At 43.7% G+C, this 26463-nt stretch overlaps 1 protein-coding gene across 1 annotated transcript in view; it reads left to right on the top strand.

The window, feature by feature from the left end:
* TAF1B (TATA-box binding protein associated factor, RNA polymerase I subunit B) overlaps positions 1–26463 on the top strand; it is a 109796-nt gene that overhangs the window by 19119 nt on the left and 64214 nt on the right. The window contains exons 6-9 of the mRNA XM_018559989.1: positions 1866–1961; positions 3403–3544; positions 7137–7329; positions 10082–10181. Coding sequence (XP_018415491.1) covers positions 1866–1961; positions 3403–3544; positions 7137–7329; positions 10082–10181 — 531 coding nt within the window. The remainder of the gene's footprint in view (positions 1–1865; positions 1962–3402; positions 3545–7136; positions 7330–10081; positions 10182–26463) is intronic.

Genomic DNA, 26463 nt, shown 5'->3' with positions numbered 1-26463 from the left:
AAAGTGTATTATCCCCACTCTCCTTTTTTTTTTTTTTTTTTTTTTTTTTTTTTTTTTTTACAATAATGAATCCAGATCTATAACATTGCCCAGCAAAGAGTTTCTTTACATTTTCGCCCAAGCATTTACAGTCATCATGTTTCCAAACAGCTCCAACTCCCTCAGTTTCACTTCCATAAACTTCCAGTTGAGTGCAAGATCGCAAGGGACAGAGCAGTCTCCTGCAGCTCTCCATCTACTAGCTTGGAGAAGGGAGGAAGGAGTAGTAGGGGAGAGGCTTGCCTTTCTGTGCCTGTGTGTTTGTGTAAACTAGCACACACAAGGATGGCTCCATATAGCCTTGCATGATCTGTGCTTGAATAGCTTCAAAGGGGTCTAACAGAACCTGTCATGTCTTATATAGGGGGTTTATCAGCCCCCTTGTGATAATCATGACATTAAAGGAGAACTATGAGGTGAGTGATTTCCACTCATTCTCATAGTTCGAGTCGACGTGTGACAAAGAAGATGTCACAGGTTTGCTCTATTGATCGGGAAGTGAGCAGAAGCATGCAGCCGATCCGCTCACTTCCCGATCTTCTCCCTGCAGAGAGCCGTTACTATAAGTCACCTCTCCTTGCTGGGATTCCCCCCTCTCCGATCCTCCAGCGCTGAGTGGAGGAACGAACCGGGGAGGGGGTGGGAACAGCTGGCTCTGCCTCTAGATGGGCAGAGCCCGCTGCCACTCACACAGCTGGGTGGATCCAGACAGTATTGTCGGGATCTGTCCCGGCTGCGGCGCTCTCCGTATATTGCTAGCAATATATACTGAGCTTTGGGTCACGGGAGGAGGCTAGTATATGTCCTCCCATGACCCTTAAGAGAACTATGGGGAAAAACACTTACCCCAGACTTCTGTTTTAAGTAAAAGAAAAAAAAAAGTTTAAAGAAATGTGATAAAGTGTAATTAAAATTAAATGTAAAAAGCTCAGACATTTTTATTAAAGCCCCTTCCCCCGCGTAAAACACATACTGCAATGCGATTGGCCGCACGGGAACGCAAGGCACATCAATGCCTGCGGTCCGGTCAGAAAAAATAGTACTTGCAGCATTTTGTTCGGACCGGACTGCAGGCATTGATGTGCCTTGTGCGACCAATCGCATTGCGGCCGGAGTGCGCGGCTACGGTGCCATTCACTTCAATGGACCGATACGCCCCCTCCCGCCCCACAACACACTGAGCCGGCTACAATTCGGTCCAGTGCGTTCCGGCCACAATCGGCCCGGAACACACTGAGGATGGTGCGAACGAGGCCTTAAAGGCAGTTTAAAGTGTGTCTCCTGGACTATTTTGGGTATTGTACGTTTTCACTGTTTTACTGCCAGGTGCAATTTTTTTTTTTGTATCTATTTACTCGATGCAACCTTAACTGTTATACATTACCCCAAAAAAATGGGTAGTACAATGTTTGTTTCTGTGCACGAAAATAATTTTAATGCATTTTTCACTCAAAATATGGGTGTGATATACAAAAAATTGCACCTGACACCATTTTTTATTCTACGGGGTTTCTGCATTCATAAAATATATAGCGGGAGTTGATCAATACTGGAGCAGTTGCCCTTAGTAACCAATCAGCTTTTCTCCAATTTGTTCAGTTAAGCTATGAAAATGAAAGAGAGAAGCTGATTGGTTGCCGTGCACAGCTGCTCCAGATTTTGTCTCCTCCAGTTTTGATAAATTCCCTCTATAATGTTTTTGGGGGTTTTGAGTCGTTTTCAGGCCTTTAAACGTACATTTTTTTTTGCATGTGTACAAAGAAAATTGAAAGGGATTAAAGTCGCTTTACCTGTCGTCATTTTCTTTCTATATTTGTTTACTGCAGGATGAAGTTCTATGCCATTTCTGGTGGCGATATCTTCAGAAGACTCGCCAAGCCTACTGCAACAAAGCTGCCATAAAGGACAAGAAGTCACAATTGGTGAGTAGAAAGCTGAGCATGAACTTTATAGACATACAGAGGGCAATTTATCAAAACTGGAGCAGCTGTGCATGGCAACCAATCGGCTTCTCTCTTTCATCTTCAAATCTCAACTGAACAAACTGAAGAGAGAAACTGATTGGTTGTCATGGGCAACTGCTCCGGATTTTGTCTGCTCCAGTTTTGATAACTTCCCCCCAGCATATATAATTTATCGTTGAGGTGTCTGAATGTAGTATTAACCCCTTCGTGACGAGACGTACACTGTACGTCCCGTCACGAAGTGCCTATATGACTGGCCACGTACACCGTACGTGACGAGTTATATCAGGCTTTGTAATGCCGGTAACCGCTGATTCTCAGCAGTTAACAGTCATTAATGAATGTCTCAGTATTGAGGCATTCATTAATGAAATAGTTAAGCTTTTGTAAAAGCTTTTTTCTTTCACTAATGAAAGAATGAAGCCGTTACATGCAAATACGGGACCGCTAAATAGCGATCCCGTATTTGACAGCTGAAAATAGCAGAGAGGTAGTGGAGTGAGTCGCATCTCTGCTATTCATTTTGACCGCTCGATAGCCGATGTTTATGATGCATTGTATTCTTTGGTGAAAATGTATCAGACTTTTGATCGTCTGGGCCGATCAAAGACCTTTTAGTGAGATCTGAATCTGACATGCTGTCAGGATCAGTCTCTAAGGTTATTAGCTGTTCCGTGCAAGGGTTAATATTTACAGATCCTGGAGTTCTTCTATGATGACATTATGGAAGGATGAATATATAATATTACATTGTAATATTATAGCAGCAGCAGTGGAATGTCGGGAGTGACTAGGGAGTCAGCGGGAATCTTAACCTCTTTCCTAGATCATTGCCCTTAGAAACAGCGAAGCGGTGGACTGTTCTTTACCCACTGCCATTTACTAGCACTGCTGCAGAATAGCCCTTGGGTGGCCGGTGCACTTGTTAATCACTGCACCGGCCACTGACGCATCGCTGGCACAGTGTACAGAGCCAATCTCAGTAGCATGCAATTGATACATTGCATCTAGTGTTCAGTGTACAGAGACTCGGTAGCATGCAATTGCTGTTATAATCAATCACAGCGTTCACATACTACTGGTAATTCCTCCCCTTCATCCTGCAATGAGGGAAGGTGAGGAAATGGCAGTAATCCAGGAATGAGAAATTAATGAATGAATGATCTGTTCATTTTTACTAACTGTGGGAGCGTTTTGTTAACCCCTTCATACCTCTCCTGCTACTCGTGTAGCTCCAGCCTGCCTCTGATTGAGACCTGTGTTGATTTGAGCAGCTCTCATTCTTCTACATACCTCTCGTGGTTGCCTCTCAGCATCCATGCAGTTTTCTTTGTCATCTGTTATGTTTTGCCTGCACACACTATCTTTTAACATCCCCACTCTTTATGTTTTATGGCAGAGCTCTCAGAGTAGCAAAGCATCGTCTGACCTGGATAGCGGGCCTGACATTTTCAGTAGTGCCTTTTCTACTGATACTGATGAAAACTTGCATAGTATTGGCCTTAGCCTCCCATCTTCAGGATGCAACACGTCAGCATCGGGTATGTTTTATTTTGTATAACTCCATGACATGACTACGTTATGATTTTTTTTGTTAAATTAATTTAGTCTGTGGTCCCCCATTGTCATGGCTTCAGTGGGGACTGCTAAGAGTCACAGTCTCTAGCTAGAGGAGTATCTAGCCCAATTTAAAGCCCAAAAACCTCTCTAAAGTAAAGCAATTGATCCCATGCCACTAAAACTAACCACGTAGAATTAACACATAGACATGGAATCAAATTGTACTATGTTCCATTCACATACAGAAAATCAGCTTCCTGGCATTATTATACCCCACAATATGTTTCTCTAGTTGCTTAGCAACCCAAACTATAAAGAAATGGGCATGTAAAGATAGCATGGATTATCAATGGATTTGTCTGCTCTTGAACTGCATAAAAGTTTCAGAACTTTATTAATGCGCAAATCAAGAAGAGCCTTACGGAGCTTCATATCTCACCGCAAGCCTTATGAACAGGGCCTGTCTGATTTAACACAGTCTAACTGCATTCTTTTATAATGTGTAATGACTAGGGATGCACCCATACCGATACTAGTATCGGTGCCGATGCCGAGTATTTGGATGAGTACTCGTACTCGCCCAAATGCTCCGATGCCTAGCCCGATACTTCCTGTACCAGGAAGCCGGGCAGCACGTCATTACACTTGTGATGAGGGAGCATGGAACCGGCTTCCCGGCCAATCAGGAAGCTGGGCAGCGTGTAATGATTCGCTGCCCGGCTTCCTGATTGATCAGGAAGCCGGGCGCGGTGTCACCTCATGGCGAGTGAGCATAAAGCCAGCTTCCCGGGCCAATCAGGAAGCCGGGTGCCGCGTCATTACACCGAGCCCGGCTTCCTGATTGGCCAGAAAGCAGGCTCCATGCTTTCTCGTCACATAGTGACGAGAAGCATGGCGGCAGCTTCCCTGGTATTTCGGAAGCCGGATGATGAGTCTTTACACGCCGCCCGGCTAATCAGGAAGCCAGGTGGTGAGTCATTACGCGCCGCCTGGCTTCCTTTTAATGAGACTTCCGGTATCATTATTTGGTATCGGCGAGTACTGAAATTAAAAATGTTGGTACTCTATACCGAAATACCTGTATGTGTGCATCCCTAGTAATAACCACAATGCTCCCAGGAGCCAGAGATTATGTGATAAATGTGATTTTATGAGGGAGCTCAGCAGCAGCATTTATTTATTTATGTATGACAAGCAAGTTTCACTTTTTTGTTAACATTTTAAAACGTATGATTTAATAATGCTGACATATGCTCTTAGTTCATTTGATGTGTACATTTTTATTATGAATCCACTTTAAAGTTATCGTTCATCTCAGAGTTTGTTGGTTGATAACACTGGTCTACACATTTTGGGAAATTATCGACCCCCTGAGATAAAATGTGTTAATTCTTACATATTTTGATGAGTTGAATTAGAAAACAGGTGATAAAGGTTCTGGTTGGTTGGCTAAAGTTTTCAAGATATTTCACAATAAAGATTTATGGACAGGCGAGTACATTTGCCTACAAGGGAGGGAGGTGTCTGATGATCATGATAACAAAGTACGGTAGAACAATGAAAATGGCACCACATGGGAAGTGTATATATTTATCCTCACTTTGAGGCTAAAGATTATTACCTAGCTGTCATTTATTGTTCTTTTATTGCAAGGTACATTTGTCTTGGTCAGATCTACGCATCATACAGTTAGATCTGGTGGCTTGTGAAAGTGTCATTGCCTTTCCAAGGAACAGTTGCGTGATATTTTCCCTCAGAAGCCAAAATGCTTCCAAACTGTGTAAACAACACACATAACTTCTGCTGCATTTGTGGCGAGGTTACATTTGCATCTCAAAAGTGCAGTATGAAGGCAGTGGTAAAAAAAAGGCATACCACCTATATTTTGGATGCAAAAAAGGGGATCAGGACCAGAGTTGGGCCCCTCATTATTGTTGCATTACATGTTTAGATACCAAATATAGCTGGAACCTTGTCTTTTAATCTGATGTTAGAGCTTGTCAGTTTTTCCATGCAAAAAGCATGAAAATGTTACATGAAAAACCAATAAATTAATGTAAAGTTATGTTATTGGTTCAGATGCCGATAATTGGCATTTTCAGAAGAACTACCGGGGTTGCAGCTGGGACCTGGCCCTGGCGCTCCACCACTGTCCTGAAATTAGTCTGTATTGTTTTAGAAAAACCGTTGCATGGCAATAAACAAAAATGTATCAGTACTCGTATCTGTGAGTACTTTCTCACCAGGGCTCTGAGGGGTCTCACCAGCCTGGTGAGACCCCTCAGAGCTCTGGTGAGACCCCACAGAGCCCTGGTTAAAGTAGGGGTCTCACCAGGGCTCTATGGGGTCCCACCATAGCTAGGTGCGATTTCACCAGCCTGGTGAGACCCCTCAGGGCCCTGGTGAAACGCCAAAGAGCCCTGAATAACCCAGGGCTCTGGGGGTCTCACCAGAGCTCTGTGGGGTCTCACTGCTTAAGTTGACCTCTACTTTGCAGCTATCCCATCAGCTTTTCCTGATTTTTGGAATGCCGTACCTGGACTGTTCTGGAGTGGATCTTGCAGCACCAGCCTGGAATGTGTTCAGCTTGTGGTGCTTTCTAGACATTGCATACTGGTAATCTTTAGTCATGGAGGGCCTTGCAGGACCAGAGCTGTTATATACAAAATCGTACATTAAAACAGAGATGTACAAATCCCAGGAGCTCCGTGTGCTCCTTACATATGACAGCTGCCTCCTAACTTTTGAGTTTTTCTCTAGTCTTGTAGCTGGAAAAGTATCTGTATTTGTACTTGTACCGAGTACGGTACTTGGTATCTGAACATCCCTAGTATCAATAAAAAGATACATTTTATAATGATTGGTGTTAGGGATGCTCCGATACCGTTTTTTCGGTACCAATATTTATTTTTCGGTACTCGTCGATAACGATACCGGAAGTCCTGTTAAGAAAGCCGGGCGGCATGTAAAGACTCTCCACCCGGTTTCACGATTAGCAGGTAAGCCGTCTCCATGCTCCCTCGTCACCAGAGCATGAAGCCTTTTTTCTGGCCAATCAGGGAGCCGTGTAATGACACGCTGCCCGGCTTCCTGATTGGCCAGGAAACAGGACAGCGTGTAATGACTCGCTGCCCAGCTTCCTGATACCGGAAGTATCTGGCTAGGCAGCGGAGCATTTACTGTACCAAATACTCGGCATCGCTACTGATACTAGTATCGGTGCATCCCTAATTGGTGTGGCAACCTTCTGATTGCTATATCACATTTTGCAGAAAAGTTATGGAGCATAATCGCACATCCCACTTGTAATTTTGAAGTATTTTGATGCAATTTTGACCGGAAACTGGAGCCAATTAATACTCAGGACTTCATTTTCCCTTTATTAGCCAATTCTGGTAACATTTAGCTACTTTCATTTCCGAGGCTTTCTCCTTGTAGACCAGTGTTAGTTAAATACTTTTATATTTTATTAGGATTTATGAAATTTGTATTTATTTTGTGGTTTTAATTCCGCACTCATTGTTCATTTGTTTTCAGTATGCCCGCTATAAATATATATTTCATGTTCTTTAGATTCACAGTCAGACCACCCAGGAAGGGCATCTTCTGGAAGTGCCTCAAACGTCTGCTCGGGGGCTGTGGATATATCAGTTTACAAGAATATAAAACGCAGTGAGAAGAAAATGACCATGCCAATAACGCTGGCCTTCTGCTACCTCTCATTGCTTTGGTTAAGAGAATCCATCACACTGTCTGATTTACTGAGGTAAGACACAAACCTGCATTTCTTGCGGAATCTAAAGTGTGTACCAGCATCACCATAGTTCTGGGTCTCCATATTATGATCCTATACATTTATTATTCTGGATTCTGTGACGATTCTGTGAGGATCCACATCTTTTAAATATAATGAAACAAGGAAATCTGTAAAGTATGGCTTTGTAAGGGAGCTGATGTATAAATGTATATGCTGGGTGAATGCCGCTCGCATGGCATTACTGCCATATAAATTTCCTATGCTCCATGGTGCAAACGGCATTCGCCTAGCTATAATCTGGGCATCAGCCCCAAGGCCTCCTTTATCATTGTGTCTGTGGGAACAACTTTCAGTTGAAACCATGTATATTTTTTTCTTCTTTACGACCCTGAGCGGAGTACATAATTGCTTGCTAGGAGGCAGTAAAAGCTGTCTGCTGCAATGTTTACTTCTGCCAGTAATAATTTGACAGCAGACGGTGAAATTGTGGTGTAAAGCAGGTAAATTGGCCTTTGCAACCACTTGCCAAAGATCTGGTATGAGTTTCGGAATGTAATAATTTATTATATGTAGAGATAATAATGGCACTCCTAATGTAGTACATTTTAACTGTCGTTTATTCATTCATTCAGTACAACAAAAATACATAGAAAACATAAGTAATGAGTAGAGAGGGGCAACATTATGTAATTCAGAGAATAACTGATCTCTCTTTGTAAAATGGTCAGTGAATAAAGAATGAACAAGCTGCGGCAGTGAACACTTTTTTGTAAAGACGCAACCAGGCTTTAAAGTGACATTAAATCTTAAAATTGCATTCAAGTACCTTAACTATTAACAAAAATGTATCTTATTTGTTTATCACTTGGCTGTAGATCCTCAAATCATCTCTGAATTGGTGCTGACACTGTCCTTCCTTCTGGAGGGGGGCTAATTTTGTTCCCCATGGTCCCTGTGTGTGTTGTAAAGTAGCCACCACTCCAAGCTTACTCCTGTGAAGGACTACAATCTCAATACAAATGAGTAAACTAAACGTGAGATTGTAGTCCATCACGGGAGTGAGCTTGGAGCGTTGACTACTTTACAACACACATAGGGACCATGGGGAACAAAAGTAGCCCCCCTCCAGAAGGAAGGACAGTGTTTTTAGTTTACCAAGACAAAGGCCATATTGTGCTGACACTGTATGCCACAGTTGTAGCTGGTGGAAGCACCATGTTCAAGGGATGTCGGGTTAATTTGGAGCGGAGAGAAGGATTTAAAATATCATTCCAGGATGCTTGTGAGAAATATGTAAGGCTGTACTTGGCCAATATAAACCAATCTGAATAAATTAAAATGTAGCCTGTAGGAAAAAACTTAGAGCCACCCACTGCTTCTTCCTCCACGTATAAAACGTTATTGTGCAAACAGAGAGAGACACTGTTAGAGGAAGTAGTGTCTTTCTGCCATTTGCACAGTTTTGTATGTGGAGGAAAAAGTGGTGTGTGCTACATTGTGTTTCTATTGCAATAGGGAGTTGAAGAAGCCTGAAGTTTTGCTGGAACCTACGGCTGGTGTGTTGCGCAGACCTCCAGAGCAGTGTTGAGGGATGTGTGATTTAAAGATGAAACCTGGGTGGGTTCTTGGGTGCTTTTTTGAAGGTTGTATTCAGGATTTAATTTGATATATTAAAGTGGTTGTGATGACTAAGCAACATATCTGTAAAAAAATAAGTCAAGGCAACTGGACTTGCTGTATTTTTCTTGAAGACGTTTCACTGGTCATCCAACCGGCTATCTCAATTCAGAATTGAGAAAGCTGGTTGGATGACAAGTGAAACATCAAGAAAAATACAGCAAGTCCAGTTGCCTTGACTTATTTTTTTACAGATATACCATGACCTGGATGAATGAGAACCTTCACAGACACTAAGCAACATTCACCTGTAGGGAGAGAAGACCCATAAATTTATATAACTTAATGCTTCATGTGAAATGCAAATCACACACATTATATTGAAGAGGATCAGCCCTTTAGTGGTACATCAAAGGCTCCGAGTGCTGAGTGTCATGAGCGCCCGAACTGTACAGGTTCCTACGCTTTTCTGCCTCATTAGCTCCACTCTGGTTGGAGTGTTGAGTTTGACTATTTGCTCTTTGATTGAAACATTGACTTTGGGTCTGTGCTCTTTGCTTGGAATGTTAGTCTTGCGGATCTGATTTTTGTCTGGAGGGTTGAGCTCATGATTCTGCTCTGTGGCTGGATATGTTGGTTGTATCCATATACCTTGCCACACTCCCTACCGGATATCCTAAATGTAATTGGTGCTCGTAATGACTACAGATGGCACCGCTCGCAGAACTCCAATACAGATGTCACCAGCACCAAGATTCCATGTTAGTGCAAACCCATTTTATTGATAGTTTTCATTCAAACGACAAGCACTTTTGGGGCCGTGCAGGGTCCCCTTCATCTGGCGCATTTCTGAGCCTAATGAAGGTGACTCTATGCGTCCCCGAAAGTGCTTGTCGTTTGAATGACAACTATCAATAAAATGGATTTGGATTAACATGGAATCTTGGTGCTGGTGTGTTGGTGACATCTGTATTGGATATGTTGGTTGAGTCTGTAGCTCTTCAGGACAGAAAAAAAAGAACCAGGCTGTATGGCCATGTATACCCTGATTTATGCTATGTACCATTTTTCTTGTACCATCTGTGGTGGAAACTAAACATGATTTGAGGATGAGTTCAAATACTTTTTTGGTGATATTTTACAGGCTGGTCCTCAATGGTCATGTACCATACATCAACCCAGAACAGTATTTTCCTGAGGAGACTAAAATCTCTCTGCCAGATTCTCAAATCTTTCGAGTCCAGGTATGGATTACTCTTAATACTTCTTCAGTAGTGCTTTGTAAACCTGACTTTATGAGGTTGAGAAGCCATTGACAGTCCCCCACGTTATAGGGGAGTGACTGCAGCAGCTCAATATAAATAACATTATGGATGTTACATAGTTATTTAGGTTGGAAAAAAAGTGAAAGCAGAACTCAGAGGAAAATAAATGCTTAAATCTTGCAGTGGGGCTACAGGTTCTATACAGTGTATCAAATGTGAGGACACCGAGGGACATACAGCGTGGAAAATAATGATTTGATCCCCTACAGATTTTGTAAGTTTGCCCACTTACTAAGAGATAAAAGGTCTTTAATTTTTATCATATTTGTATTTTAAATGATAGAAACAGAATATCAACCAAAAATCCAGAAAAACACATGATACAAATGTTATAAATTGAGTTGCAGTTCAGTGAGTAAAATAAGTATTTGATCCCAAAGCAAAACATGACTTAGTACTTGGGGGAGAAACCCTTGTTGGCAAGCACAGAGGTAAGACGTTTCTTGTAGTTGGTTACCAAGTTTGCACACATCTCAGGAGGGATTTTGGTCCACTCTTCTTTACAGATCTTCTCTAAATCCTTAAAGTTTCTTGGCTGTCGCTTGGCAACTCGAAGTTTCAGCTCCCTCCATATATTTTCTATAGGATTAAGGTCTGGAGACTGGCTAGGCCACTCCATGACCTTAATGTGCTTCTTCTTGAGCCACTGCTTTGTTGCCTTGGCGGTATGTTTTGGGTTATTGTTATGCTGAAAGACCCATCCACGACCCATCTTCAGTGTTCTGGCTGAGGGAAGGAGGTTCTCATCCAGAATTTTACAATACATGGCCCCGTCCGTTGGCCCCTCAATGCGGCAAAGTTGGATTATACCTTTAGCAGAGAAACAGCCCCAAAGCATAATGTTTCCACCTCCGTGCTTGACTGTAGGGATGGTGTTCTTAGGGTCATAGTCAGCATTTTTCTTCCTCCAAACGTGGTGAGGCGAGTTAATGCCAAAGAGCTCAATTTTGGTCTCATCTGACCGCTGCACTTTCTCCCAATCCTTCTCTGAATCATTTAGACGGGCCTGTACACGTGCCTGTACACGTGCCTTCTTGAGGAGGGGGACCTTTTGGGCGCTGCAGGATCCCAATCCATGGTGGTGTATTGTGTACCAATGGGTTTGTTTGGTGAGTGTGGTCCCAACTGCCTAGAGATCATCCACCAGCTTCTCCCTGTAGTTCTAGGCTGATCCCTCACTTTTCTCATGATCATCCTTACCCCATGATGCAAAATCTTGTATGGAGCTCCAGACAGAGGGCGACTGATGATTATTTTGTATTCCTTTTGCGAATAATCGCTCCAACAGTTGTTTCCTTCTCACCAAGCTTCTTGCTGATAGTCTTGTAGCCCATTTCAGCCTTGTGCAGGTCTACAATCTTGTCCCTATCGTCTTTTGATAGCTCATTGGTCTTGCCCATGGTGGTGAGGTTTGAGAGGAAGAAGGAGATTCTGTGGACAGGTGTCTTTCATGTACATAACAAGTTGTCGTTAGGAGCACCTTCTTGGGCAGGACTAATCTGCGTACCACATAGCCAATCTGTGGGAGGAGCCAGAATTATTGTTGGTTGGTAGGGGATTAAATACTGATTTTACTTACTGAACTGCAACTCAATTTATAACATTTGTATCATGAGTTTTTTCTGGATTTTTGGTTTATATTCTGTCTCTATCATTTAAAATACACCTATGATAAAAATGATAGACCTTTCCTTTCTTTGTAAGTGGGCAAACCTACAAAATCTCCAAGGGATCAAATAATAGTTTTCCTCACTGTACCATCGCTGCAGCTTAGGAGGTGAGAGGCAGGAGTGAACACTCTGACAGCCGGACAGATCCAAGGTTCGGGCCAGTATAACTATTAACCAAGACACAAACGAGCACTTAACCCTTGCAGTTAAAAAAAATAAATAAATACAAATTCTTGATCCTTGCAGTGGGGCTACCACCATGGTAGCCCCACTGCAAGGATCGATCATTTTTTTTTTTTTCTCCCCAAGACATCTTCTTTAACAGTCAGCCAGATTCAACCTTTCTTCCTATTTCTTGTCATGTCTTAGGGACAGGAAGTGAAGTTTTGTAGTGGATTTTCTCCTTTCCCACTCTATGCATCCCATTAACATTAGTTTTGTTTTGGATAAATACAGTTTTCTGTGTATTATAGTAAATATTGAGAAAGTTCAGTATTTGTATAGCAAATTTAAGAGTTTGTCCTTCTCTTAAAAAAAAAAAAGTTTAGGGCTTAGACACATTTTCAAAAGCAGTCTTTGAGTTCCGGACAAGTGACTTTGCCAAGGTTGAAATGATGCCTTCAGTTTGCTGCAGACAGAAATTTTTCATTTCCTGAGTCTCCTTTTCACCAGTGATCAGACTGCAACATTGTAACTTTGTAGCAAATCTGAAGGTTCACAACGTGGCTGATATGTGTCAGACATTGTGAACAGAGGGAAATACTGCACAAGCACCAGGATGTCATCTCTGAGCCAGGATCAGGTGATGACACTGGATGATGCATGAGCAAAGAGGGTGCTGTCGTTCTGGAGAGAGGAAACAAAATAGATAAGGGCATTGACATCTTTGGTAAGGGGTTGTTCTCATCAGAGTGATTTTTGCTTTGTTCCTCTTTTTAAAGTAGTTTTAGAAATAATATTGCGTAATCTTTGTGTGGACTTGAGTTCTGAATTGCTATAAAGCGATGCACAGAGATGTAATGACAGTTCTATCACCTTAAGGATGCCTTGTATGATTATTGCTTTGCTACATACTGTAATATTGTAGGCGCAATAATGAAAATCACATTTGGCCAATAACAGTGTTTTATGTCAGTAATTCTGAGTGAACCACAAGCCTGATCATGTGAGAAGACTTCCACATCCTCGTATCTTCTGACATTATAAGGAGTTTCATCTTTCTTGGTATCATTTCTGTCCACGTCCTCAAATCTTTTTACATTGTCTTCCTGAAGCCCCTCAGATCTTCTGTACGGAGATTACTTTGCTTTATTTCAGGAAAACCCATTTCTTTCATCTCCGCCCTATATCCGGGGACCTGCCCTGTATCCGGGGACCTGCTCTGTATCTGGGGGCCTGCTCTGTATCCGGGGGCCTGCTCTGTATCCGGGGATCTGACTTACAGTATATCCAGAGACCTGCCTTCTACGGGGGGACCTGCCTGCTACCGGGGGACCTGCCTGATTATTTGGCTTTATTTTAGTAAAACCCATTTCTTTAATCTCTCCCTTATATCCAGGGATCTGCCTTGTATGTAGAGGGATCTGAATGCTCCATTTTTTTCACCTCACAGTACTGCAACACACCCCATTTTAGTATTGTGCATTGGCAGTGCAACGCATGCCCACCAGGAGGTGCATTGGGGTTCCGTTCAGAATGCCACTAGCACACCTAGCGAGCAGTGCATTGCAAAGTGTCAAACTTTGCAATGCAAGGGTTAATTCTTGAACATCCTGGAGTTCTGCTTTTAAAGGTTCAACATTTTTTTTTTTTTTTTTTTTTTTTTTAACACACAAAAAGTGAATAGAGCCTAAAATTGCTTTGAGTGGAATCTTTGGCTAGCACATTTGCAGTGATCTGTGTATTAGCAGTCCACCAATTGTTCTTGTTGTTGAACTTGCCATTTATAAAAACACATTCAAAGTGACATATAATCATGTGACCAGCCTACGTTGTGTTTGATTCTGCTCATTGTATTTGTCGTTTTAAAGAGGAACAAAAGGTCCACTTTAAGAATGTCCTCCCGCCTCCCTTCCCAAGAGTAGAAATCTTTCACAGCTTGTAAAGATCGAGCAGATTTGTATCCTTGTTAAATATTTACACGAGTATAAAGAGCGGAATACTTGAGAAAACATACCGGCCTGTCCGATGAAATGATATGGCTAGCAGCAAACAATCCAGGAGTATATTCCTGGCACTATCATTTGCTTAGTAACTACACCCCTGTGCTCTGTCCCAGCGGCAAGACACAGAGCGCCCACTGTGGACACAGCAGGTCACATGACCAGCATTTTTATTAGGGTTCATTCCTGAACAAAATGGACATTTTCAGGAGGCGTGTGCATATGAATATCAATTTCTGTTGTTTTATAAAGGTCAGAAGTTCACAGCAAGGAAATTTTCATTGGAAACTCATAAAAAGTGTTTGTGTTTTTTTTGCTTTTGTGTTCTTTTGTTTGTTTTGTCAGGTGTAACTGTGTGGAAATGTAGCTTGCAGTATTTATGCAGCAGAAGCAGACCTATGTGACCGGGTGTATTGATGGCAATGAGATATATTTGTACTGTATGTGTTAGAAAGAAACTATAGTGTAATACATGCATGTAAGAGATCAGCTGTGCATGGAAAGCTAAAACCTTTTTCTTTCTGGTCCATTGAGGGACACAGGACACCTTTGGGTTACATTGCTGCATAAAAACTGGCCAGGCCAGAATAACCCCTCCTACTACCAGCATGCTTCAGTTTTTTTTTTTGCTTGTGTCCTAGGAGGATGGATGCTTTCTGTTCAGCTGTACTGTGTGGAAGAATATCCTATTTTTACTGGAAGCTTTTTAACTTACTATTCCAAATTTTCATCTTCAGTTAAGACTCTTCTTGACATCGCTGCTGGAGCTGAACGATTCCATTGCTACTAATCGACACAGCTGTCATCAACCTGGCTTTTGGAGTGCTGCGTCTGGACTGCAATGGGAATAGCCGGGAGAGTACTGGGTTCCGCATAGAGCACTTTCCAGACTTCAATTTGGTAACAAGTTAGCCTGGCATTGCCTCAGAGCTTGCCCCGTCTCTGAAGACTCACTTCAGAATCGGTCGGGCCGAGCAATGAGAGCGTCCTCCGTTACATAGGTTGCTGGGCACATTAAAATTCCCCAATTCACACGGGTTATGCTGCAGAAGGGGTTAGTGCTCATGTCATCCCCACTGTGGATCCACCAATGTCCTGCCCTAACAAAGTGGCTACCATATTGGTGAAGGATGAAACAGTAAAGCAGTTGGAAGCCTTCTTTAAAACTCTTTTCTTGCCTGGGGGGGAGGGGTACCTGCTCTTCACCCCATCGTGGCTAAGACCTTAAGCTGGCCATACCTTTTATGCAAAACAGCACAGATGACAGAATCTTCTCTGCCAATTATTGTATTCAGGACCACCCGGCTTTTTTGACAAAAGTCACTTGAAGAACCATATTTTGTCAAGCCAAATAGTGTCAACAGGGCCCCCCAAACCATGAATTTTGGCTGATGCAGCAGGAATGAGCTAAAACTTGAGCAGTGTATGGCCAGCTTCACTCTGAGAAACCATGGCTGACTGGTCAGGATCCCTTACTACTGCTGCAATTTATCCCTTGATTATAGAACCCATAAAGCGAATGGCTGTAGCTATAAAAATAAGCTGTGAGGGTTTGCTAGAGGCATTGAGGCTTCATCACTTGCATGGGTCTCCGTACAGTGCACATGCGTTCATGGGCGTGGGTTCTGCAGTTTCCGTATACCGCGAGCAGCAGCACGCGGTATACTGCGGCGTCTCCGTATACCGCGAGCAGCAGCACGCGGTATACTGCGGCGTCTCCGTATACCGCGAGCTACAGCTCGCGCTATACTGAGCCTAGGGTGACGGGAGGCCGCTAGCTTGTGTCCTCCCGTTACCCTAAAGAGAACTATGGGGAAAAGCCTTAACCCCATAGTTCTCCTTTAACCAAAGAAGCATCTGATGTGCATGGCATCCGAAGGACAAGATCTCGTTGGATCTACTCTTGATATCATTATCAATAATGCTGCTAGTGGCAAGAGCACCCGTCTTACTTAGTGGAAAAAGCTTGAGGAACAGATTGCAGTGTCTTCTTCCTCTTTATTTGTTAAGAAATGTCCCTTTCTGTCTCTACTCCCACAGGTCAATACTTCCCAAGCTTGGCTTCCAGTCCGCCTGCTAAGTCTGATTTACCATCCTGCTTTGCGGTCACTGACTTTAAGGGCATGGCTGGTAAAGTTTTGAGAGACAGAGGCATCACCTACATTGCTAAAAGCTTGGAAGGCTACTTCCCATAAGGTCTCTCATTGGACATAGAAGGCATATGTCTCTTGATGTGAGTTTCAGGACTTCCACCCTAGGAGTTTCTTCATATGATGGATTCTCTGCTTCCTGAAGCTGGGCCTGGACAAGCGTTTGGCTCAAAGCGTATCAAGGGCAAGGTGTCTATTTTGTTTTTTAAATTTTGATTCATAGACCATTGTCCTCTCACTCTTTGATTATGACCTTTTGTGAAGGGAGTTTCCAATTTAGCACCTCCTTCTCTCTACTCTCACCCCCTAATGTGGTGTTCTTGTAACAATCACCTCTGCATGGGGAGCAATCGCCTCTGAGCTGGCAGCCTTATTCTGCAAGGAACCCTTTCTGGTTTTGCATAGGAACAAGGTGGTGCTGAGGCCCAGAAGATGCCTAAGGTAGTTTCTGCCTTTTACCTCAACCAGGGCATTGTACTCCCATCCTTCTCTCCGGCTCCCATTCACCAAAATGAAATTTCCCCCCACTGTGTGGATGTGCTTCTCAGCCATTACTTCCTTTAGGAAGACTAATTTCCATTTTGTAATCCTGGATGGACCCCATAAGGGTACTTTAGCTTCTTGTTCCACCATCTCTAGGTGGCTCGGGCAGACTATTATGCAAGCTTATGGTCTCTAGGAGCGGGTTCTTTTCCTGTCAAGGCAAACTTTACTAGTTCTGTGAGTGTTTCTTGGGCTTCTAGGCATCAAGTAATTATAAGGCTAACACCTGTTTTTGATGTTGCATCCTCATCTAATACCAGCTCTGGGCATACGTTCCTTCAGGCGGCTCATTGAGGTACAGTCAGTACCCAGTTCTCTTGGTTTTCTTGGGCTGTGTTGCCTACAGTTGTATTGTTTTTTGGACATCACGATGGTTAAATACTTCTGTGTCCCTCAAAATCAAGACTCCAAGAGAAGGATTTCAGGGTGAGTGCAGAGTTGCAAGTTTTACATAGGGTAGGCAATAATTAAGATCCTTGTCAGTTTTTCTAAGGGAGGGAAAGATTTGCTTCTAGACAGTTGTCACCCCTTTTTGCTGTGACTACTCTAAAGACGTTTGATTTCCCATCACTTTATGTAGCTGACACAATAGGTGCCAGACAAATAGAGTATCTCACCAGTGGGAACACACACATCAGTAAAGATTGTATATAGGAGTTCTAAACCTTCCCCGATCTATCCAAAACTTAAAGTGACATTAAAGCTCCCCCCCACACCTTATTTGATGCCTCTCGAGCCGATCATCTTCTCCCATCCACTCATTTCCGACAGTTCCTCCAGTGCTGGTGCCGGTCTCTGATTCACTGCAACCCCTCGGGTCCCACACTGTCTGTCCGACGTGCACGCCCAGCCCCGGTCGTGGCTGCCCAGCTGCGTCCATTGAATTTCATTTTCTCCCCTCCACTCTACTGTGCATGCATCCGCACACCACTTCTTCTTCACAGCCGTTCAGGAGCCAAGAGTGCTTCAGCCGGGAGCGAGCGGCGTTGGAACAGGTAAGTAATTAGGTATTTGCCTAATTTTTTATTTTTAATCATGGGGCGTATATCTACCGCTTGCTAGTGGTAGATATATGCCAAAATACTTTAATTTTTACTTTAACAAATAGTTTTGCCTTTTACACCACTGGACAAATACCAGAAGCCAATTGGCTCCTTTGAAATTTCAGCCGGCACCTAGAGGTGGCCATACACTGTGTGAATGTCAGCTGGTTGTTGATGAACCGGCTGAAACTCACACTGTGGGTGGCGCTGTCTGCACCCTTTCGGCTGGCATCCCTCAGTCAGCTGATTGAAGGGACCAATTGCAAAATCTTCAGCCAATGAGCTGCTGACTGTGCGGGTATTTCGACAGTGGCCGGCGGCCGCCGCCAGAATAAAATGAAGAGAGCAGGGGGATGTCTCGATCAACGCTTGTAAGCCCACAGGTTGAATGAAGAAAACATTACAGTGTATGGCCAGCTTAACTTTTGAAGTTTTCTCTAGTTGTTGAAAGTCTAACAGAAGCTCAAAGCAAAGGATCATTTTTAAAGAAAAACTCTTTTACTTTGCAGGATATATACAAGAAATGCACTGTATGTGACAATGTTGTTCTAAAGATTACATTCTGCATTTAATACCGCTCTTTTATCAATGTAAGCTTGTAAAAATCTAGAGTGTTAATTCTCATTAGGTTAATGTGTTATTGCTTTGGTCTAGCTACATTCTAGATTTCTTCTATGTGCCCCTGTGTGACTTAAGAGGAAGAGGTTTGCAAGTTGTAGTGTTGCAGTAGTTTTGCATCCTTGAACATGAGTGGATATAAATGTACCACTAGAGGGCCTCAGCTGCGCGAGATTTTCAGGTCACTGCAACAAGTTCTTTATAAGAACATATTTCACTTTATAAAAAATATGTTGTGAAGGAAGGCAGGCTCTTTATATTTTTATAAAAAGGTCATTTAATAGTAATAATAGCAGCAATTAAAGTGACACTAAACTCAGGACTTAAATCTTAAAACTACATTAAAGTACCTTAACTATTAACAATACTGGACTTATTTGTGTATCACTCGGCTGTAGATCCTCAAATCATATCTGAATTGGTGGTGACACTGTCCTTCCTGCTGGAGGGGGGCTACTTTTGTTCCCCATGGTCCCTGTGTGTGTTGTAAAGTAGTCACCGCTCCAAGCTCACTCCTGTGATGGATTACAATCTCAATACAAATTAGTAAACTAAACGTGAGATTGTATCCTCCATCATGGGAGCGCCCACAACCAGGAAATTTGGGGAACAGCAGATATCTTCCTGGGCCTGGCGGAGGTGACGAAATATAAGAGGACAGGGGGCATGCAAAGGTACTGGGCGTTTACCTTAATGCAGAGAATGCATTAAGGTAAAAAACACCTAGCCTTTAGAACTACTTTAAGGCAGATGGGGCCAGGAAATGCTTAATGCAGTACCTAAAGCTTGGCCATGCCAGAAAGGTTTGGGCTTAGCTGAACTGAACACTGTGCTGAACCAGAGGAATCACTCGATTCTCCTATCCATCCACACTAAACAGCATGGATGGAGGAATCTCCCTGCCAGCTATTGTATTCTCACAGCCGGCGCCAGTAACTGTCCTTGTGAAGGGATACTATAGGTTTGCTGTATAGTACTGCTCTGGCCCTTGTGAAGGGATACTATAGGGTTCCTGTATAGTGCTGCTCTGGTCCTTGTGAAGGGATACTATAGGGTTCCTGTATAGTGCTGCTCTGGCCCTTGTGAAGGGATACTATAGGGTTCCTGTATAGTGCTGCTCTGGCCCTTGTGAAGGGATACTATAGGGTTCCTGTATAGTGCTGCTCTGGCCCTTGTGAAGGGATACTATAGGGTTCCTGTATAGTGCTGCTCTGGTCCTTGTGAAGGGATACTATAGGGTTCCTGTATAGTGCTGCTCTGGCCCTTGTGAAGGGATACTATAGGGTTCCTGTATAGTGCTGCTCTGGCCCTTGTGAAGGGATACTATAGGGTTCCTGTATAGTGCTGCTCTGGCCCTTGTGAAGGGATACTATAGGGTTCCTGTATAGTGCTGCTCTGGTCCTTGTGAAGGGATACTATAGGGTTCCTGTATAGTGCTGCTCTGGCCCTTGTGAAGGGATACTATAGGGTTCCTGTATAGTGCTGCTCTGGTCCTTGTGAAGGGATACTATAGGGTTCCTGTATAGTGCTGCTCTGGCCCTTGTGAAGGGATACTATAGGGTTCCTGTATAGTGCTGCTCTGGCCCTTGTGAAGGGATACTATAGGGTTCCTGTATAGTGCTGCTCTGGCCCTTGTGAAGGGATACTATAGGGTTCCTGTATAGTGCTGCTCTGGCCCTTGTGAAGGGATACTATAGGGTTCCTGTATAGTGCTGCTCTGGTCCTTGTGAAGGGATACTATAGGGTTCCTGTATAGTGCTGCTCTGGCCCTTGTGAAGGGATACTATAGGGTTCCTGTATAGTGCTGCTCTGGCCCTTGTGAAGGGATACTATAGGGTTCCTGTATAGTGCTGCTCTGGCCCTTGTGAAGGGATACTATAGGGTTCCTGTATAGTGCTGCTCTGGCCCTTGTGAAGGGATACTATAGGGTTCCTGTATAGTGCTGCTCTGGCCCTTGTGAAGGGATACTATAGGGTTCCTGTATAGTGCTGCTCTGGCCCTTGTGAAGGGATACTATAGGGTTCCTGTATAGTGCTGCTCTGGTCCTTGTGAAGGGATACTATAGGGTTCCTGTATAGTGCTGCTCTGGCCCTTGTGAAGGGATACTATAGGGTTCCTGTATAGTGCTGCTCTGGCCCTTGTGAAGGGATACTATAGGGTTCCTGTATAGTGCTGCTCTGGCCCTTGTGAAGGGATACTATAGGGTTCCTGTATAGTGCTGCTCTGGTCCTTGTGAAGGGATACTATAGGGTTCCTGTATAGTGCTGCTCTGGCCCTTGTGAAGGGATACTATAGGGTTCCTGTATAGTGCTGCTCTGGTCCTTGTGAAGGGATACTATAGGGTTCCTGTATAGTGCTGCTCTGGCCCTTGTGAAGGGATACTATAGGGTTCCTGTATAGTGCTGCTCTGGCCCTTGTGAAGGGATACTATAGGGTTCCTGTATAGTGCTGCTCTGGCCCTTGTGAAGGGATACTATAGGGTTCCTGTATAGTGCTGCTCTGGCCCTTGTGAAGGGATACTATAGGGTTCCTGTATAGTGCTGCTCTGGTCCTTGTGAAGGGATACTATAGGGTTCCTGTATAGTGCTGCTCTGGCCCTTGTGAAGGGATACTATAGGGTTCCTGTATAGTGCTGCTCTGGCCCTTGTGAAGGGATACTATAGGGTTCCTGTATAGTGCTGCTCTGGCCCTTGTGAAGGGATACTATAGGGTTCCTGTATAGTGCTGCTCTGGCCCTTGTGAAGGGATACTATAGGGTTCCTGTATAGTGCTGCTCTGGCCCTTGTGAAGGGATACTATAGGGTTCCTGTATAGTGCTGCTCTGGCCCTTGTGAAGGGATACTATAGGGTTCCTGTATAGTGCTGCTCTGGTCCTTGTGAAGGGATACTATAGGGTTCCTGTATAGTGCTGCTCTGGCCCTTGTGAAGGGATACTATAGGGTTCCTGTATAGTGCTGCTCTGGCCCTTGTGAAGGGATACTATAGGGTTCCTGTATAGTGCTGCTCTGGCCCTTGTGAAGGGATACTATAGGGTTCCTGTATAGTGCTGCTCTGGTCCTTGTGAAGGGATACTATAGGGTTCCTGTATAGTGCTGCTCTGGCCCTTGTGAAGGGATACTATAGGGTTCCTGTATAGTGCTGCTCTGGTCCTTGTGAAGGGATACTATAGGGTTCCTGTATAGTGCTGCTCTGGCCCTTGTGAAGGGATACTATAGGGTTCCTGTATAGTGCTGCTCTGGCCCTTGTGAAGGGATACTATAGGGTTCCTGTATAGTGCTGCTCTGGCCCTTGTGAAGGGATACTATAGGGTTCCTGTATAGTGCTGCTCTGGCCCTTGTGAAGGGATACTATAGGGTTCCTGTATAGTGCTGCTCTGGCCCTTGTGAAGGGATACTATAGGGTTCCTGTATAGTGCTGCTCTGGCCCTTGTGAAGGGATACTATAGGGTTCCTGTATAGTGCTGCTCTGGCCCTTGTGAAGGGATACTATAGGGTTCCTGTATAGTGCTGCTCTGGCCCTTGTGAAGGGATACTATAGGGTTCCTGTATAGTGCTGCTCTGGCCCTTGTGAAGGGATACTATAGGGTTCCTGTATAGTGCTGCTCTGGCCCTTGTGAAGGGATACTATAGGGTTCCTGTATAGTGCTGCTCTGGTCCTTGTGAAGGGATACTATAGGGTTCCTGTATAGTGCTGCTCTGGTCCTTGTGAAGGGATACTATAGGGTTCCTGTATAGTGCTGCTCTGGTCCTTGTGAAGGGATACTATAGGGTTCCTGTATAGTGCTGCTCTGGTCCTTGTGAAGGGATACTATAGGGTTCCTGTATAGTGCTGCTCTGGTCCTTGTGAAGGGATACTATAGGGTTCCTGTATAGTGCTGCTCTGGCCCTTGTGAAGGGATACTATAGGGTTCCTGTATAGTGCTGCTCTGGTCCTTGTGAAGGGATACTATAGGGTTCCTGTATAGTGCTGCTCTGGCCCTTGTGAAGGGATACTATAGGGTTCCTGTATAGTGCTGCTCTGGTCCTTGTGAAGGGATACTATAGGGTTCCTGTATAGTGCTGCTCTGGCCCTTGTGAAGGGATACTATAGGGTTCCTGTATAGTGCTGCTCTGGCCCTTGTGAAGGGATACTATAGGGTTCCTGTATAGTGCTGCTCTGGCCCTTGTGAAGGGATACTATAGGGTTCCTGTATAGTGCTGCTCTGGCCCTTGTGAAGGGATACTATAGGGTTCCTGTATAGTGCTGCTCTGGCCCTTGTGAAGGGATACTATAGGGTTCCTGTATAGTGCTGCTCTGGCCCTTGTGAAGGGATACTATAGGGTTCCTGTATAGTGCTGCTCTGGCCCTTGTGAAGGGATACTATAGGGTTCCTGTATAGTGCTGCTCTGGCCCTTGTGAAGGGATACTATAGGGTTCCTGTATAGTGCTGCTCTGGCCCTTGTGAAGGGATACTATAGGGTTCCTGTATAGTGCTGCTCTGGCCCTTGTGAAGGGATACTATAGGGTTCCTGTATAGTGCTGCTCTGGCCCTTGTGAAGGGATACTATAGGGTTCCTGTATAGTGCTGCTCTGGCCCTTGTGAAGGGATACTATAGGGCTCCTGTATAGTGCTGCTCTGAACCTTTTGAAGAGATATCTTGTGAAGGGATACTATAGGGCTCCTGTATAGTGCTGCTCTTAAAGATTTTAAGATTTAACTCCTGAGTTTGGTGTCACTTTATGGAGCGACCTTAGGGAGTTCTGTTCAAACATTACTTGAAATATTTACAGAAGCGATCTGGCGGTTGTCAGAAATATATGTGTTTTAGCTCTGTGAATGAGAACTTTGCTATGGATAACTATTGCTTGGGCTACCTTAGTGAACTGGCATCCCTGATTTGTAGTGACCTTATGGGTTCTATTGTTGTAATTAGTGCCACTGTTAAAGTAAATGTGTTCTTGCTATTCAAATGGTTATTCACATCATTAGGTTATTATTTGTGTCTAGGTGCTTAAAAAAAAAAAAAAAAGTTAGTTACCCGAACTCCAGCCTGACTCCTCCCTTGCTCCAGCGATGGAATGTCCCTTGCCGTCCTCATGTCTTATACACCGTGTATAGAATGTGATGACTCAACGGACATTAAACTGCTGGAGAGGAGGAAGAGTGAGGCTGAAGGGACCGGTCTCGGGGCTTGTTCACACCAGGTCCGGACCAGATCTGGAGCAAAAAAATGTTTGTCCCCACCTGAAATGCATCTTAATGTATTCCTATGGTATTTCTGGGCTCTGTTCACACCAGTGCAGTCCATTCTTGCTAACCCTTCTTAAAATGAATACTAGACCCCTGTCTAGGATAAGGTTCTGGTGTTGATAATGGGGAGGGAACACGCGTCCTTTTTACATTTAAGCCTGGGGTGCCTTGAGATTTTGAATACTTTTAAGGCCTCATTCACACGAGAAACGTCCGGCCTGTACAGATCCGTGCTGCATGCATGACCGTATCGTACCGCTCCCGTGAAGGACAGGTGCTGTGTGTGATTTTGTATGCAGCAGCCTTTCCTTCTATATGGGAGTACGCTGGCCTACGCTCACCCGTACGGACGTGCAGTTCGGGTGAGCGCAGGGCGACGTACTCCCATAGAAAAGGACAGGCTGCTGCGTGTAATCACACGCAGCACCTGTCCTTCCCGGGAGCGGCCTGATACGGCCATGCATGCAGCACGGATCTGCACGGGCCGGCCGTTTCTCGTGTGAATGAGGGCTAAAAGGTGCCGTAACTGTAACAAGGTTTAGAGCAGCAACAAAAGTACAAGGAGCTAACCGCAAAATAGATTGTGGGACTTTCTGGAAATGGTTGTTTTAATCCCACTCTGTCTCTTCTCACCTTGAAATAGTCTTTTCGCCCTCATGCATTTCAGATACAAGATTATAAACTGGTTTGTACCTGGAAATCTTTGTTCCCAGAAAGGTGTTATAATAGCACATTTTTTGCAGCCAGGTGATAGAGTGTAAATAGGACATTGTGTTGTTTATTGAGCAGCATACAGGAAAGAAGAAATGCCTGCTCACATTATGTATTTATCAAACCCATCAATATCTATTATTATTATACAGGATTTATATAGTGCCAACAGTTTGCGCAGCGCTTTACAATATAAGGAAGACATTACAATCACAATACAAGACAAGATAGTAAGGAGGGCCCTGCCCGTGAGGGCTTACAATCTATAATGGAGGGGCAAGTGATTCATGAGGAGGTAGCTGCGTGGGCATTAATTGTTTGAGACCGTAATGGCTCAGTGGTTAGGTTGAGGTGGGATAGGCTTCCCTGAAGAGATGAGTCCTAAAGGCAGTCAAGGTGGGAGATGGATGGACAGGTTGGGGTAAAGAGTTCCAGGGGAAGGGAGAGACTCAATATCTATTGGTGTTTTTCCATTGCCTTTTTATATAGAGGCAAAATCTTCCTGCCATGGTTCAGCACTGCTCACCTTCACCAGGTAATATAATTCCTAGAATGGAGTCTCTATTCCCCATGATATAACCTAAAGTACTGTTAATTGTCCAAGTACTCGCAGATACAAGTACTGATACATGTTTTGTTTGTTGTCATGTGACAGTTTTTCTAAAACAATACAGACTAATGATTTCAGGACAGTGGTGGAGCGCCAGAGCCAGGTCCCAGCTGCAACATCTGCAACCCTGGTAGTTCTCATGAAAATCTGCACTGGTATCTCAACTGGTATCGGTGCAAATTTATATTACTTATACTGCGGGTAGAAAACTCTTAAGTTATTTCAATACTGGTAAATCTTAACAACTGAAGGAAAAGAAGAGCATGAAGTTTAAAAAAGGGGTTGTATTTTAATGGATCTTCTTTTGTACAGGCAAATGGGTGTTCATTGGATTTATTCTGTGCTACCAATCTGGTAAAGTAATAAAATGAACCCCCTGAAAATGGGCTGTGTTGGTGATTGCAGATATACAAACCTTTTATTGTTCTGGGTTCTGATTTACCTTTTTAGTGAGTTTGTCAGTTTATTTGTTTTTGCATATGTCCAGTCTCTATGTCCCTAAGCTGTGGTTTATGATGAAAAAGGGCTCGTATTGATGTGACGTACCTAGTGTAATAGTTATAGATACAGGTGGAACTCGAATAATTAGAATATCGTGCAAAGTTCATTTATTTCACTAATGCAACTTAAAAGGTGAAACTAATATATGAGATAGACTCATTACATGCAAAGCAAGATAGTTCAAGCCGTGATTTGTCATAATTGTGATGATTATGGCTTACAGCTCATGAAAACCCCAAGAACCCCAAATCCACAATCTCAGAAAATTAGAATATTACATGCAATCAATAAAACAAGGATTGTACATAGAACAATATCGGACCTCTGAAAAGTACAAGCATGCATATGTACTCAGCACTTGGTTTGGGCCCCTTTTGCAGCAATTACTGCCATTACTTTTGCACAATATTCTAATCGAGTTTCACTTGTATTTGCAGGGCTCTGAAATATAGAGGTGGACTCTGCAGTTATTTAAGACATCTGTCCCTAAGGGCTAGTGCACATAAGCACATCTATAGCATTTACCATTTGTTTAGAAGCATTTGAGACATTTTTGCAATTCATTCTTGACTTGTATGATGGATTAAAAGCAGAGCACAATAATAGTAAAAATAAGAAAACAACAGTTGCTGGCACACTCGCCTTTAATCTGGAGCTGCCTCCCTCCACAGTACTTTCTATTCTACCCCTTGATGTCCTTTTGTGTTCCATGTTGAATTTCCAAACCCAGGCTGTGAAGGACCCGCACCCTGGGGTCGTGTCATCATGCAGCCTAGGCTCAGAGTTCTACTGCACTGAATGGCACTTAAATATCTTTATCTAAGCGCCGTTCATTTCAGTAGTAAGAGGTACCTTCCTCCATTGCCAGAGGGGAAGCCTGAAGGAACTGTGACTTAAAAATGTTCCAAGGGTTTTCCTGTCAAACTGTTAACTTCTACCCCTAAAGACACTTTCACTTTGCCC

This window comes from Nanorana parkeri, unplaced genomic scaffold (assembly GCF_000935625.1).
Source record: "Nanorana parkeri isolate BGI_ZX_2015 unplaced genomic scaffold, ASM93562v1 scaffold425, whole genome shotgun sequence".
Classification (NCBI taxonomy): Eukaryota; Metazoa; Chordata; class Amphibia; order Anura; family Dicroglossidae; genus Nanorana; species Nanorana parkeri.
Note: the sequence above shows the minus strand (reverse complement) of the source record. Positions and strands in the feature narration are given on the sequence as shown.